Raw genomic sequence first — 13,305 nt, 5'->3', positions numbered from 1 at the left:
TTTGCTAATACCAGCACCACACGGATCATAAATGTATCTAGATTGAACATATTAATTACATTGAACGATTGATAAATTAATATACAATATATGAAAAGTACAGGCTGATGGTCCACCAAAAGCAGCCGGCCGGCGGCACAGTACCGATCAAGACTGATCCACGGTAGCACTGGCTGTCCAGCGTTCAACAGTTAAAGTAATTTCCTTGAGACATGTTTCTGGATTAAACTCCATTTGGTACAATTGAGATTCAAAGTATTGAAAGACATTAAAATGAAATGTGTGTGATCCCTTATAAAGGACCAACTGAGCAGACTAGTATACAGAGAGACGTAGTAGTTGGCGTACCCGCGTTAACATGCACTCCAAAACCATTGTATCATGGGGAGTGTTATGCCGATTAACTTCCGAGGGCTGTATCCTAGGCTGTTGGGTGATACGACCTTCATTTCACTGCCTCACGGCTTTGGTCCTGATAACGCTTCCTGTCATCTTTTGAACTTCGTCCGAGATCATCTACCAGTACTCAATCATCGAGGCTAGCGGGCTGCCAAGCTGACCAAACTGGCCCTGAAAGCAGCCGTTGTGAAGAAGTAAAATCCAAAATAGTCAACAAACCAAAAACAACTCACCAAAACCAAGATGGCGGCCTCCATATTGCGACCTCCACTACTTGTTCCTTACCCACGGCATCAAAATATGATAAAGCTCACCAAACGTCTTCGGGCACAGAGCCGATCGTTCGAGGGCTGAAAAGCCAGTCAAGGTCGTTAAACACTTCCATATATATATAGTATACAGAATAGTCCGAGGCTCATGTCAACTTTTCTTGGTGGAGTTGCAACCTTATAGTTTTAGCAAAAATACAGGTTTTTGTAAAATGTTTTAAATTGATGAAATTACCATAGCTTGACTGATTGTACATTATTAATAATTAACTGATTCCAATGCCTAAATTATCAGTATTTTAACTTTAATATCATGAAATAAGCGGTAAAAGTGATAGTTTATAATGTAAGCTTTTTATTTTGCCAATTATTGCCAACAATTGACACGTGTTATAAAATACTGGATTACAAATCCTGCACGCAATTGAAAATGATATCACTGAAGCAGATTGCATAACAAGTTCTCGCATATCGTTTCTATTTCTATTTGATTCATTTTCCCCATGAAAATCAAATTAAGAAAAAAACATCAAATGCTTTTAATATAAATGACAAGAGAAAACAAAGTTTGTCAATCTTGTTGCAATTTTGGTGTTTCCACTGCTTAAACAGACATGTATATCTGGTATCTTGTTTGCTCTTGTTTCCTGCTCATGCTACCTTGTGATGCTTATTGTGGTAAGTATATATATATAATATATATGACCGTTAGATAAATGAATTCTTATTAAGTTGTTGTAGACTTTGAATAGATTGTTAGTAACTGCAAATACGTTTTATCCTTTCAAGTGAGGGATGTATAATTACCTTGCCACGCCCGGTCCGTGTTTTTTTTTGTAAGATATTTTCTACTTCGTTCTATGAGTTAACATGTTAAACACTTTTTACTATATGTATACAGTTTTAATACATCAGTGTTTTTTATGTTGTGCTGTTACACCGCTGTACTAGATATATGTTAGGATAAGCACCCACAAACATGATTAACCCGGCCGCCGTATGAACGAACTATTATAAATTCGTCAATATCTGTTATGCATGACTAAAATATAACTTTTATTACAACTACTGTATTACTTATTTGGATTAATGACGGCTATCATGTTCAACATTGCACAAATATTATCATAGAATTTTTAAAAAAATCCTCAAAAATTCTCAAAATTAATAATAATGCCTTAGCTTAGATAATTGGTATTCTTTTCACAAAAAGTTCGTGTAAATGATTGTCAAATGAATTTAATTATGTAAGAATAAAATGTTAAAAAGAAACTAAAAAAAAATTATGCATGTGTTGTATTTTTTTGTCAATTAAAAACTTTAAAATTTCAATAGTTTTATTAGCATTTAAACACAGCCAGATTTGAATACAAGTTAAGAAATTCCGGTAAAGTCAATGATATCAAACAGATGTACAATGGTATATCAAATTGGGTAATATTGTTTTTATTAAAGATTAAAACTACTATTTTTTGCTTCATATTTGAATCTTTACGCCAATTGCCGCTAAGAAAGTAATCAAAAATTGTTTCCTTTTATTTCTATACACTTTCGGAATTACGAATCAGAATTTTATTTTCAATTAATTTACACAATTTAATTATTGTATCTTTATTCTCATCGTGTATTAAATCTTAGTGTATTAACATCATGGCAGCATATACTCTTTCTAATCCTTTCTGTTTATCCTTTCCAAATAACAACATTTATACCTGTGTACGCTTGCGGCTAAATAGCTACAAGGTAAACGAATTGACCTCAAGCCGAGAAATATACAGTGACCTTTACAAAATAATATACACACTCTGCTCACACATTAGTTGCATTGAAATGATTATCAAAACAATAACGGTAAATAGAATTGAAATATTTTCAGTTCAATATCAGTAAAAATGTTCAATAAATATTTTATGAAAAAAATCTCAACAATAATTAATTAAATTTATTCAAAAAGATTTACTAGAGATAATTTCATAGGAGTTTAATTCAATCAATACAAAACGGTATATATATATGCATATTCACTTTCGTTCATTCTTATATTGTGGTTAATAACTTCGACCATTCGTCAGCTGTGCGCTTTTAATTACGTATATTGTCGATAAGCTATAAGAGTTAAACAGATTTTATTTTTTCCCAGAATTCAGTAAATCGGGCTTATACGTCACGACCCACTCGAGAATTCAACCAAAAAAGTTACAAATACTTGATTTTCTCCGTTATTAGAAGGAATATAAATTTAAAACTTTGCAAATGTGTTTTTTATGTTAAGATGAACATGATTAGATGATAAGTAAAAAATCGCGGAATTTCCCTTTAAGTGCCTGTCCAAAGTTAGAAGCTTGTAGTTCAGTTCAGATGTTGTCGTTGCTGTATATATGTTCGTAATATTTGTATTTCGTTTATTATTTTCATATAAATTATGCCTTTTTTCTCTCTCCATTGTTTCTTACTTTTAATAATTTAAACATATTTTATTGTTCAAAATGACAAGAGGATCAGACACCAGTTTTACAACTTAGTAACGTCTTCTCCGAAAACTTACTTTAAATGGCGTTGCCCTTTATAACCGACTAGACGGTATGGGGTTTTCTCATGCTAACATCATTTGAACTTTGATGCATAGTTGTCTCATTGGTAATCAATATATTCTATATAATAATTGCTCTTTATTCATTGTTTATTTTCTTAATACAATTGTAGTAATTTGAAATTGCCCCCCGAAAAAAGGGTAATTGATCAACAGTTTGCATATAAGGGCCACAGGTCGTTTACGCGTTATGCACTTTAAATTTTAATTCACTTGTTTCAAATTGCATGTTTATTACGTAGCATCTTATTACGAAGGATTTTGAAATTGTTTACTTCGATTATTTGTGTAGGCAAAACAGTTAAGATACAAGAAGATATTCTCCATTCCTTGCTAAACATGAAAAGACCATCATGTGGCAGAAGAATATCATCAGGTTAGTTCATATGTAAAAATTGAGACAATCTAATTAAAATATTGATCTCTGATTACGTTATACTACCGTTTTACTACATTATGTAGTATAACGTAATCAGAGATCAATATTTTAATTAGATTGAAATTGAGAATAAAAATGGGGAATGTGTCAAAGAGACAACAACCCAACCAAAGAAGAGACAACAACAGAAGGTCACCAATAGGTCTTCACCGGACATTGCCCATCCCCAAATTTTCCGTCAGTTGTTTTCGTCTTGATAGCTTGAAGCACAGGACATTTGTGTATAGAATTAATTTGATCGGTTCAAATGTGAAATATATATATGAAGTTAGCAGCAGGTTCGTCGGCTTGATGTTCAAATTTTCCTAACTGAAATTATCAAAAATTGAATATTTTTAGGGCATTGATTTGATTTAAGTTAAAATGGAAACGCACTTTCCAATATTTATTAAGATGACATATTCAAGTTGGTTTACAAATAATAATAAATATTAATTTTGTTTTCAGATGTAACCAATGTCATAGTTTGTGAAGGTCAATTTGCTTACGTGAGATGCAAATATCCGACAAAAATAAAAGTTGTAAAGGCTGTATATGGTCGTTCGGAAGATAAACGTATTTGTCCACACAGCAGCATCAAAACTACATCATGCAAGTCATCATCATCCGATGCAAAGATTAAAAAGCAGTGCAACGGGAAAAGAATTTGCAAAGTTGAAGCCACCAATAGTCTTTATGGCGATCCGTGTGGTGGCACATACAAATATACTGAACTGAAATACAGATGTTATTAAAACAATGAAGTGTGTTATGTAGAATAACATTAAAATTTTATTTGCAATCCGAAAGTTTTTGTGTTTAAATGGCCTTAAATATCAAATGAATCAGTACATCAGTGTCCATTATTCCTCTTTCTTTATTTATTTCGCATTTCCGTATTTGTTCACTATTATAAGTTGAGTTCTTTCGTATATCTGCTGGATTAGAAAATGTCACTTTTTTATCTCATATGATAGCGTCATTTGTTCTGATTCGAAAAAAATAATGTTTTTATATACTTTTGTCTAAAATGAAAGATTCATTTTTGTCTAATTTAAAACAATCTGAACCCCTCCACAATCTGTATACCGGTATGACTGTCCCCGTATCAGGAGACAGCAATTTAGTGGTTGCCGTTTATTGCTGTGCATCATTTCTTTCCGTTCGTCCTTTTTGAATAGATTAAGTCGTTTTAGTTTTCAGAATCTCGTTTGAATTCTTTAACATTTGTCATTTCGGGGACTTTTTTAGTTGTCAATGCAATATGGGGTTTGCTCATTGTTGGAGGTAGTACGGAAGTATAATTCTCAAATTACTGTGTCATTTGGTCTCCTGTGAAGAGTTGTCTCATTAACAATCATATCTAATCTTCTTATTTTTATACAAGGGAGCTACCATTTGATTTTTATGGGGGGGGGGGGGGGGGGGGGGCTAGGATGAAATTTGAAAAAAATAGGCAGGGAGTTTTGAGTAAAAAAAAAAGGCAGGATGAGACACTTGCAAAAAAAAGCAACTCAGGACGACAATGTAGGTAAAAAAAGTCAGGATAAACTAAAAAAAAAAAGGCAGGACCGAACAGAGTGAAAAATAAAAAGGCAGGACAGAGATTACAGCTAAAAAAAAAAAAGGCAGGACAACATTTTTCATCCTAGCCCCCCCCCCCCATAAAAATCAAATGGTAGCTCCCTAAAACCTATTATGATATTGTTTTTCATGAAAGGCAAAATGACAACAACATCGAGAATTTCAAAAATATATTTTTATACAATCCCATTTATACAACATACAATCAACACAATGCTTACACGAGGGTCTGGTGGTGGTTTATAGAATAGAGATTAATTAGCAAATAGGTCCAGAACTAATTCCAAGAAATATAAAGAAAAGAGAAAAATAGACAAACAAAATAAAGATATGATTTGAATTAATACGAATAGATAATAGACAGGATAAAAAGTACAGAAAAATTGCATGAAAAAAAACAGAAATAACTACCCCATCCAGACCCTCAAAGTAAAAAAACAATCATACAAACAAGATTCATAAAAACAATCATACAAACAAGATTCATAAAAACAATCACACAAACAAGATTCATAAAAACAATCATACAAATAAGATTCATAAAAACAATCATACAAACAAGATTCATATTTACAATCATTCATGAATTATTCAAGTGCATATACATGCAAACACCCACACACACGCATCTAACATATATAACTTCATAGCCAACAACCATACAGCCGCACACACATAGACATCCCACAACCTCACACACACGCCCACACAATCATACTCGCACAAGCAAGCATACAATCGCGCAATCATACACGCATGCATATACACAAAAATAAAGTATAATGTATGAAGTTTGGAGCCAAATTAAAAATAAATAAAGGCTTTAGAATGAATTTGCATCATGATCAATGAGTTTGACTTTTGTATACTTACCTTTATCTAAAATTCATTTTGAATCTATCATAAAGCCTTGTGAAATATTCATGATATTATAAAAAAGTAAAAAATACAAATAAAATCTTATAAAACTACCCGTATTGTCATTAATTTATCACAGTTGAGCTTTCAATTGTCACAATTGTCCTTATTGTTGTCTGTATACCACTGATAATTTCTGTGAAGGTGGAAAAGAAACGGTCTGGTTATGCTTGGATGGAATAAATAGTGGTGTAGCAAAAAGGTCATTACATGATGTTGATGCAGCCTGCTTCAGTCGAGATGCCGCTTGAGATTTTTTATTTCCGCCATTCTGACGTTTTGCAGTTGGTTGGTTAGTGCATGTTGTTGAAGCCTTTCTTTTGCGATTTTCAGTTACTACCGATGTTGGTACAGATGACAATGGCATGGAGGTAAATACTGGTATTTCCCTTGTTAGTCTTCTATTTTCATAAGCAGAGCAAACGACAAAACGCTGATGCATACTGTCCCAGATGTTGCTGAAATTCACCTCACAGTCTGATTTAGATCGAACAAGTGGAGTGGATGGATCTGCTTTCTGTTTTGTTGACAAGAAGTTCAGTTTGGCATTTGACCTTTGAAATAGCGAGTTGGTAGAAATCGGAATCTGGTTAAAGGTGTTCTGTCGATGAACTGGTAAAAATGGCGTATGACATGGCGTCTTGGTGTTGGAAATCGGTTTCTTGTGAAGCATCGGATGGGTCTTCTCGATTAGGTTGACGACAACCTCAGAGCAGTCGTTTAATTTCAATGTTCTTGTTTTGGCAGGCTGACTTTGAAAATCAGTTTTACTAAAACTGATTTTGCTTTTCCAGTCGTCTTTGGCAGCCATTTTGTCTACAACATCAAGAACAGAATCTCCTTGCATCAGCTGAGCAGCAATATCTGCTATATCGCTATCTATTCCGGAAGCGAGATTCAGCTTCGATATATCGGACTTCCTGTTATGTTCTCTGATTTCCTGTGCAGACCGGTAATATGAATCTTCATTCCAGTATAGTTCCTCTTGATTTGATAGGTCGTCCTCGAGGGAGACATCCTTGCAGTGAGAAGCAAGATGGTCTGAATAGTCGGTGTATGAGGTACAGCAGCCAGTATACATTGGTATCTGAAATCAAAGATGGCACTCATTATTGGTGTTTTTTTTTATTATTATTTAAAATAATCTTCATGGGCCAATGTCCAGATAAAAAAAACAAAAATATGAAGAATGAAGAAAAAAGGTAGAATAAATAAAAAATAAAGAAGTATCAATAATGGTGTGCCAAATTATAAGGGATAGAGAATAATGAGCAAATTGATTCAAGAGCGAATAATAAGGTGCAAATTAAATCAAGAGACAGTATGTAAGAGAATCATGGTCTCTAATTTAGAAAAAAAAAGAAATTCAGGACCTTCAAGACCGTCATAGCAGCCTGGGAAAAAAACATAATTTGAGGCTCAAAATTATAAATGTGAACGGACTGTATGCGGTAGTTTTTAATTTAATTTAAAGATTGTATCTAAATACCTGCATTTTCCTTTCAAAAGTTTCTCTCCAATTTTGTATATTGAAGAATCCTGGTGCAACATTGTCACTTGTCTGAAACAAAATATATATTGTTGTAATGCTATTTATATCACAAAAAGAAGATGGATTTTGTAAGATATTTGAAATGGTCAGTTTTACGTGAATTTTCAACTTTTTGTAGACTATAAAGGATATCAAAAGGAGGAACAACTTGTTAAAATTCACCAGTTCTTCTCAAATTTATTTGCAATACCAGTAATCAGTAGGCCAAATGTTACTTACCTCGTTAATATTTGATTGTTGACCATTAGAAGTATTGGGAATTTTCTTGAAATCAGCATTCTGCAAATATAAAATAAATCATCCAATCAACGTGTTAATAAATTTCCAAAAATGACTCAATCTGTTTTTTAATATTTTAAAGTTGTTTTTTTAAATAATGTTTTAGCTAATAATTCTCTAATTCAAATATCATTTTTGTCCACCATTGATAGTTTTTTTAGTGACCATGTTTAGATGCTTTTAAATCTTCTTCTTTTGGTCTCTGGAAGGGGAGTTGACGTATTGGCAATCATACTATTGTGAAATTCGTGGGTTCTCAAAACAGTCCACGTCATTTTATTTTTTTATATACGTAAGTGTGCCTTTTCAAAACAAATAGAAAGTACCGCTTTAGAGTCTTTACATAGTGGGGAAAGCCTAAAGTTGCCCTATAACAGCAATAAAAGTGAAATTTATTTGCTTTGGTGCAGAGATCTTTGTCATTAAAACGATCTCGTGCATATATGATGTACTGACAGATTATTTCTTTTTAAACAAAGATCCTTACCAAAACTTTGCGGATGCCATTCACAGGCTCTCCCGACCCACCGGCGAATCTAACTGAATCTTGATGTTTATTGGTCCCTTTCAGCCATTCTACCGGTGTTGGTTTGTCTGAAGAGGAATCTTGGACTTTTCGTAACGGACCAAATATTGGTCTCTTTTCTTTGTTCTGAAACAAAAAGACAGAATTATGCGACATACACATAGAGTAACTGTTATTGATATACATAATAATGAAGCTTCATTGTAGCTTGAAAGCTAGTCCGAGATTACTCTGACGTCCGACGGCTGTTTAGCCAGACATAATGGGGCCGTCCCATGTTCGACTCGAGTGCGACAGGTCGTGGTTTCGAATCCTGTCGTGTCAATTAAATTGTTAATTAAATAAAATAAAATTGCCCACCAAACACGACACATTAAGGAGTAACAACAAAGACACCTCGGATTGAAGTTAGAACAGTGTGCCAAGATGACACGTCTTCCACAGGACTGTTCCTTTCTGGCTTTAATGTTGAAATTCCGGCTTTTAAACGTGGAGTTAATATTCGTATTAGGTTAAAAACATATTACATTTAATTTGCCACTGGACGTTTAGCAGCCATTCACCATAACCCGCGCAACTTTGGGAAACGTGTTAAAAAACTGGTTTGCTTTCTTCATATATTAAGGAAATCATATTTCATTTGGGTAACCCATTATGATTAAGGTAAAATAAGCAAGGTGCTCAAAGCTATAATGGGAAGGTGGTCGCGGCGGACATCACGAAACTAGGTCAAATCAAATTTAAGTAATTTGTGAAAAATTGAAACTTTTTTTTTAATTTCAAGATATATACTTACTTGTAGAACTTCCCAATCTTTATAAGTCCAGAAATCTGCAAGCTTTTGCAACATTTTCAAGGTTTAGAAGAATTATTTAGCAGTGAGAATTTGGAGCGACTTTATGCACGATCTTTTGGCGTAACTATGTAGATACGGGGGAACAATAGTTGTGACGTCCACGGTATTCGACGTTTTTTACCTACGTTAGAACGGGAGTAATGCTATTTTCTCTTATTTTCCTCTATTTATTTTGTTTTCCAAACATTTTAATATACAAAATTGCAAATAAAACACTTCTTATAAACAAAATTAAAAAGTTACTAGTATGAAGTTTCTTATCAGATATAAATGACCACAGTGACCGCATAAATGATCATACATAAATAAAATTCATTTTAAAACATACCTTTTGTAGGTTGTCTGTAGTTCTGTCGAGCAGAAACAAATCCTAGACTGTTTACCAGTAAAATTCCTCTTGGCCATCTTTTGCTTTGTCCGTGAACGATTAGAATATGAACGGTTTGAGCTGCAGTGTACGTCACAATTGTGATTCCATCCCCTCTCCTTTTTGTTTCATAATTTCCCGTAAAATTTGAAGAGGAATTCACAGAAGGGGTTGCGACATGCGATCAGTCTTAAAACTAAAATTAATACTTCAAGTCAACAGTTAGAAGACCGTTATTTATAATAGTATATAAAATGGTCAATTGCACAAATTGTTAGGCAGTGTTACTGTGACTGAATCAATAGGCTTATGATACTAATTGTCATTGACTTTTTTTTTAATCTGGACGTTATATCAATTAACAGTTCCACATCGGCATCAGAACGACACTGTTTTAACGAGGCAATTATAACCCGACCAAAGATCAGACAACATGAGGACACCAATCATGGGTCCCCATTGATTCGTGCGTGGGAACCCCGCACACTGGTTCAGTTGGCCTCCAAACAATCTTGCACTCTTGCTTTTTCATCGAACTTAACAATCTTGCACTCTTGCTTTTTCATCGAACTTAACAATCTTGCACTCTTGCTTTTTCATCGAACTTAACAATATTGTGCTGTTTTTTTGTTGTCACATTTAAGTATACCCTACATGTAATTTCGTTCATAGATTAACCTTTATAATAACAATATTATGAAATTGTTAACAAAAAATACCTTCATGTATAACATTTAAAAAGAGGTTCGATTGAAAACAGAACTTAACGACAACAGATGATTTCAACTTTGCAATTGTAAACATTCCACTTCTATTTATAGCAACATTTCAACAGCGCCTGCATATGGAGAATATATTGATTGAGGATTGCTGCTCATATGGGCGCTCTATATTAAACCAAGAGTTCCAAGTAAAATGGAAGCCATCATGAGGTTTTTTTTACCGTTATGAATAACAGATGATATATTTTCCATTTGTCGTAACCACAATATTGTCCACTCTTCCACGTGACGAAGACTGATTACCCGCTTTGTTCTATAAGATGAAAACTTTGAAGGATGCTGCCAGATTAAGAGCAGGATCTGCTTACTCTTCTGGGTATCATAAGATCACCCCTAGATGGAGTTTTTCTCAGTCTTTAGTTTTCTGTTGCGTGTACAGTGTCTCTCTTTTCAGTGGTCTTTTTGTTCTCTTTTTGCCATTGCGTTGTCAGTTCATTTTAACTTATGACTGTAAATGATACAGTGGTATTGTTTTTATTCTCTACTCTATTTAATTTTGAAAGTAGGGAATGCAGAAAATTGTAGCCTTACCCTATTTAAAACAGAATAAAACAAGAATCAAACTTTTTTTTAACAAATTTACTTTTGCATACTATCTTATGATCATGAACAAGCTTCTGTCCAAGTTTGGCAAAAATCCATAGTTTTAGAAAGTTACTAAAATTTTAAAAACTTTAACCACAGTGTAAATGTAATGTTCCCCAGCTGAAAAAACTAAGCCCATTTACAAGTAAATTACGAAAAAAAATTAAAAACATTAACATAATATTAAATATGGTGTGTTCCCATTTCGCCTTAGCTGTGAATTCCAGGTAAAAAAAGGTATAAAATATACTAAGGCCAGATGGGTATTGAACTAAGGCGAAATGTGAATTTAGATAAAAATATTAAATAAACAAATTAAACCTTGGTGTTTTTATAGCAATTTGAACAACATGTAATTAGCTACGGAGCGGCAGTGTGGGGAGATAGAACATTTTCATGTATAAATTCGATACAAAATAAGGCAATTCGTTTTTATATGGGAGTCGGACGGTATACACCTAATGTAGCAGTGAATGGAGATTCAGCCTGGAAACCACCTTGTGTAAGGCAGTGGCGAACTGTTATCAATCATTGGAATCGTTTAAGGTATATGAACACTGATCGACTTAATAAAAGAATCCATAACTGGGCGGAACATAGTTTTAGGCGGTATAAAGCATGTAAAAATTCAAATTATAGACTTTATCAGCAGTTTGAATTGTGTAATATTAGTGACTGGTATATAATGACACGAACATTCACAAAACTACGGTGTTAGCCAAAATAGAAGATAAACTTTTAACCGATTTTAAAACTAAGTGGACGGAAGATCTCCATAGAGTTTCTGCAAGACGTATGGATGGTGGTTGTAACAAATTAAGGACATATAGAACATTTAAAACCGAAATTAGTTGTGAACTTTATTTAAAAACACTTTTATCTCCTGCTCAACGTAGAGCATATTCGCAATTCAGATGTGGGGTTGCACCCATACGAATCGAAACCGGGCGCTTCGAACATTTACCAATGCATGAACGGACTTGCTTTATGTGTGAAAGTAAAACTGAAACTGAGGAACATGTACTAATTGAATGTCCGCTTTATGACGATTTAAGGAACGAACTTTTTGAATATATAAACAGTGTAGATGAGAACTTTAATATGTTAACGAACCGTGATAAACTGTCTTTTGTGTTGGGTTGTCAAAACGTTAATGTTATTTACAAATGTGCCAAAACCTGCAAATCTATTTTAGACAGAAGGAGACGTTTTTTATATCGATAAAAAAAATTTAGACTGTAAAGTTATTTAAAGTTTTTAGAAATTTTTAACAGTACATATACATAGTTTTATAAAGTCCTTTTTATATTCATTTATGAAATTTTACTTTTTGTCTCTCATAATTCTTTTAAGAATGGCATTAATATATATTTATGTTTTTATGATATATGTAAATATTGTATTGTGTATATTAATGGTGAGACGTTAATAAACTATCTATCTATCTATCTATCTGTAATTAGGGATTTGTTTCTCTTTAATTATTTTTTTGGTTCATTCCCTCTATTCCCACTTTTTATAAATCTGGTAACAAAAGGTAAAATTTCATGTGGGAATAGGAGGAAAACTTGTGCAAACAAAGGATTAGACTGTCCAAACATTTTTTAATCAACTGTTAATTGACCAGTGTTTTTTTTTTCTATTGACATTTGCGCCGATTTTGAAAATTTTCATTCTTTCATTTGCGCCGATTTCATTTTTTCATTTGCGCCGATTTTTTATTTGCTCCTAATTAGATTTACAGGTAAATTTATACTTGTACAAATAGTTTATTTACTTGTACATGCACCATTGGTTAAATTTGGTTCTTAATGTTTTCCATTTATATTTAAGATAATTTTGATTCATATTTTTCTGCAACTTCATTGTAACATGATAGACATATTGCACACTGAAACGAGCCGAGGAGACATTTCTTTAATCATCAAGGGCCATACATATCGGATGATAAGTGTCCTGAAATATAACAACATATCTTACTTTATGTACTATAAAACTGTGTAAAGCCAGAGTCACTACGGATTTTATTGTCAAAACACAGATCCAGCATAAACATGTGGCAGATGTCCGAAAGACAGAGGCTAAAGAACTACGGTTACGGTCAGGGAAAATGTCTGGAGATGTATCTTATAGGCCTTCTTCCACCTCCCCACTGTGAGCAAGGGACAACAGTTATATAC

At 33.3% G+C, this 13,305-nt stretch overlaps 2 protein-coding genes across 2 annotated transcripts; one reads left to right on the top strand and one right to left on the bottom strand.

The window, feature by feature from the left end:
* Positions 1 to 1,230: 1,230 nt before the first annotated feature.
* LOC134687067 (L-rhamnose-binding lectin ELEL-1-like) lies at positions 1,231 to 4,485 on the top strand. The gene is made up of 3 exons (XM_063547034.1): positions 1,231 to 1,346; positions 3,551 to 3,634; positions 4,145 to 4,485. Exons 1-3 carry the CDS (start codon positions 1,283 to 1,285, stop codon positions 4,429 to 4,431), a joined length of 435 nt encoding a protein of 144 aa, XP_063403104.1. The 5' UTR covers positions 1,231 to 1,282; the 3' UTR covers positions 4,432 to 4,485.
* Positions 4,486 to 5,482: 997 nt separating this feature from the next.
* LOC134686085 (uncharacterized) lies at positions 5,483 to 9,445 on the bottom strand. The gene is made up of 5 exons (XM_063545770.1): positions 9,332 to 9,445; positions 8,497 to 8,661; positions 7,950 to 8,009; positions 7,668 to 7,739; positions 5,483 to 7,265 (listed from the first exon to the last, which is right to left on the bottom strand). The coding sequence occupies exons 1-5, from the start codon at positions 9,383 to 9,385 to the stop codon at positions 6,285 to 6,287; spliced, it is 1,332 nt and encodes a 443-aa protein (XP_063401840.1). The 5' UTR covers positions 9,386 to 9,445; the 3' UTR covers positions 5,483 to 6,284.
* Between the last annotated feature and the right edge of the window lie 3,860 nt (positions 9,446 to 13,305).

Source organism: Mytilus trossulus, chromosome 10, assembly GCF_036588685.1.
Source record: "Mytilus trossulus isolate FHL-02 chromosome 10, PNRI_Mtr1.1.1.hap1, whole genome shotgun sequence".
NCBI classification, from domain to species: Eukaryota; Metazoa; Mollusca; class Bivalvia; order Mytilida; family Mytilidae; genus Mytilus; species Mytilus trossulus.
The sequence above is the reverse complement of the archived record's forward strand: the minus strand, read 5'-3'. Positions and strand labels throughout refer to the sequence as shown.

Coding starts and splice junctions, on each gene's coding strand:
- LOC134686085 (XM_063545770.1), bottom strand. CDS start 9,385: ATGTTGCAAAAGCTTGCAGATTTCTGGACTTATAAAGATTGGGAAGTT. Junction 8,662..9,331: donor AAGATTGGGAAGTTCTACAA/GTAAGTATATAT, acceptor TTTTTGTTTCAG/AACAAAGAAAAGAGACCAAT. Junction 8,010..8,496: donor ATGGCATCCGCAAAGTTTTG/GTAAGGATCTTT, acceptor TTATATTTGCAG/AATGCTGATTTCAAGAAAAT.
- LOC134687067 (XM_063547034.1), top strand. CDS start 1,283: ATGTATATCTGGTATCTTGTTTGCTCTTGTTTCCTGCTCATGCTACCT. Junction 1,347..3,550: donor ACCTTGTGATGCTTATTGTG/GTAAGTATATAT, acceptor TTATTTGTGTAG/GCAAAACAGTTAAGATACAA. Junction 3,635..4,144: donor TGGCAGAAGAATATCATCAG/GTTAGTTCATAT, acceptor TTTTGTTTTCAG/ATGTAACCAATGTCATAGTT.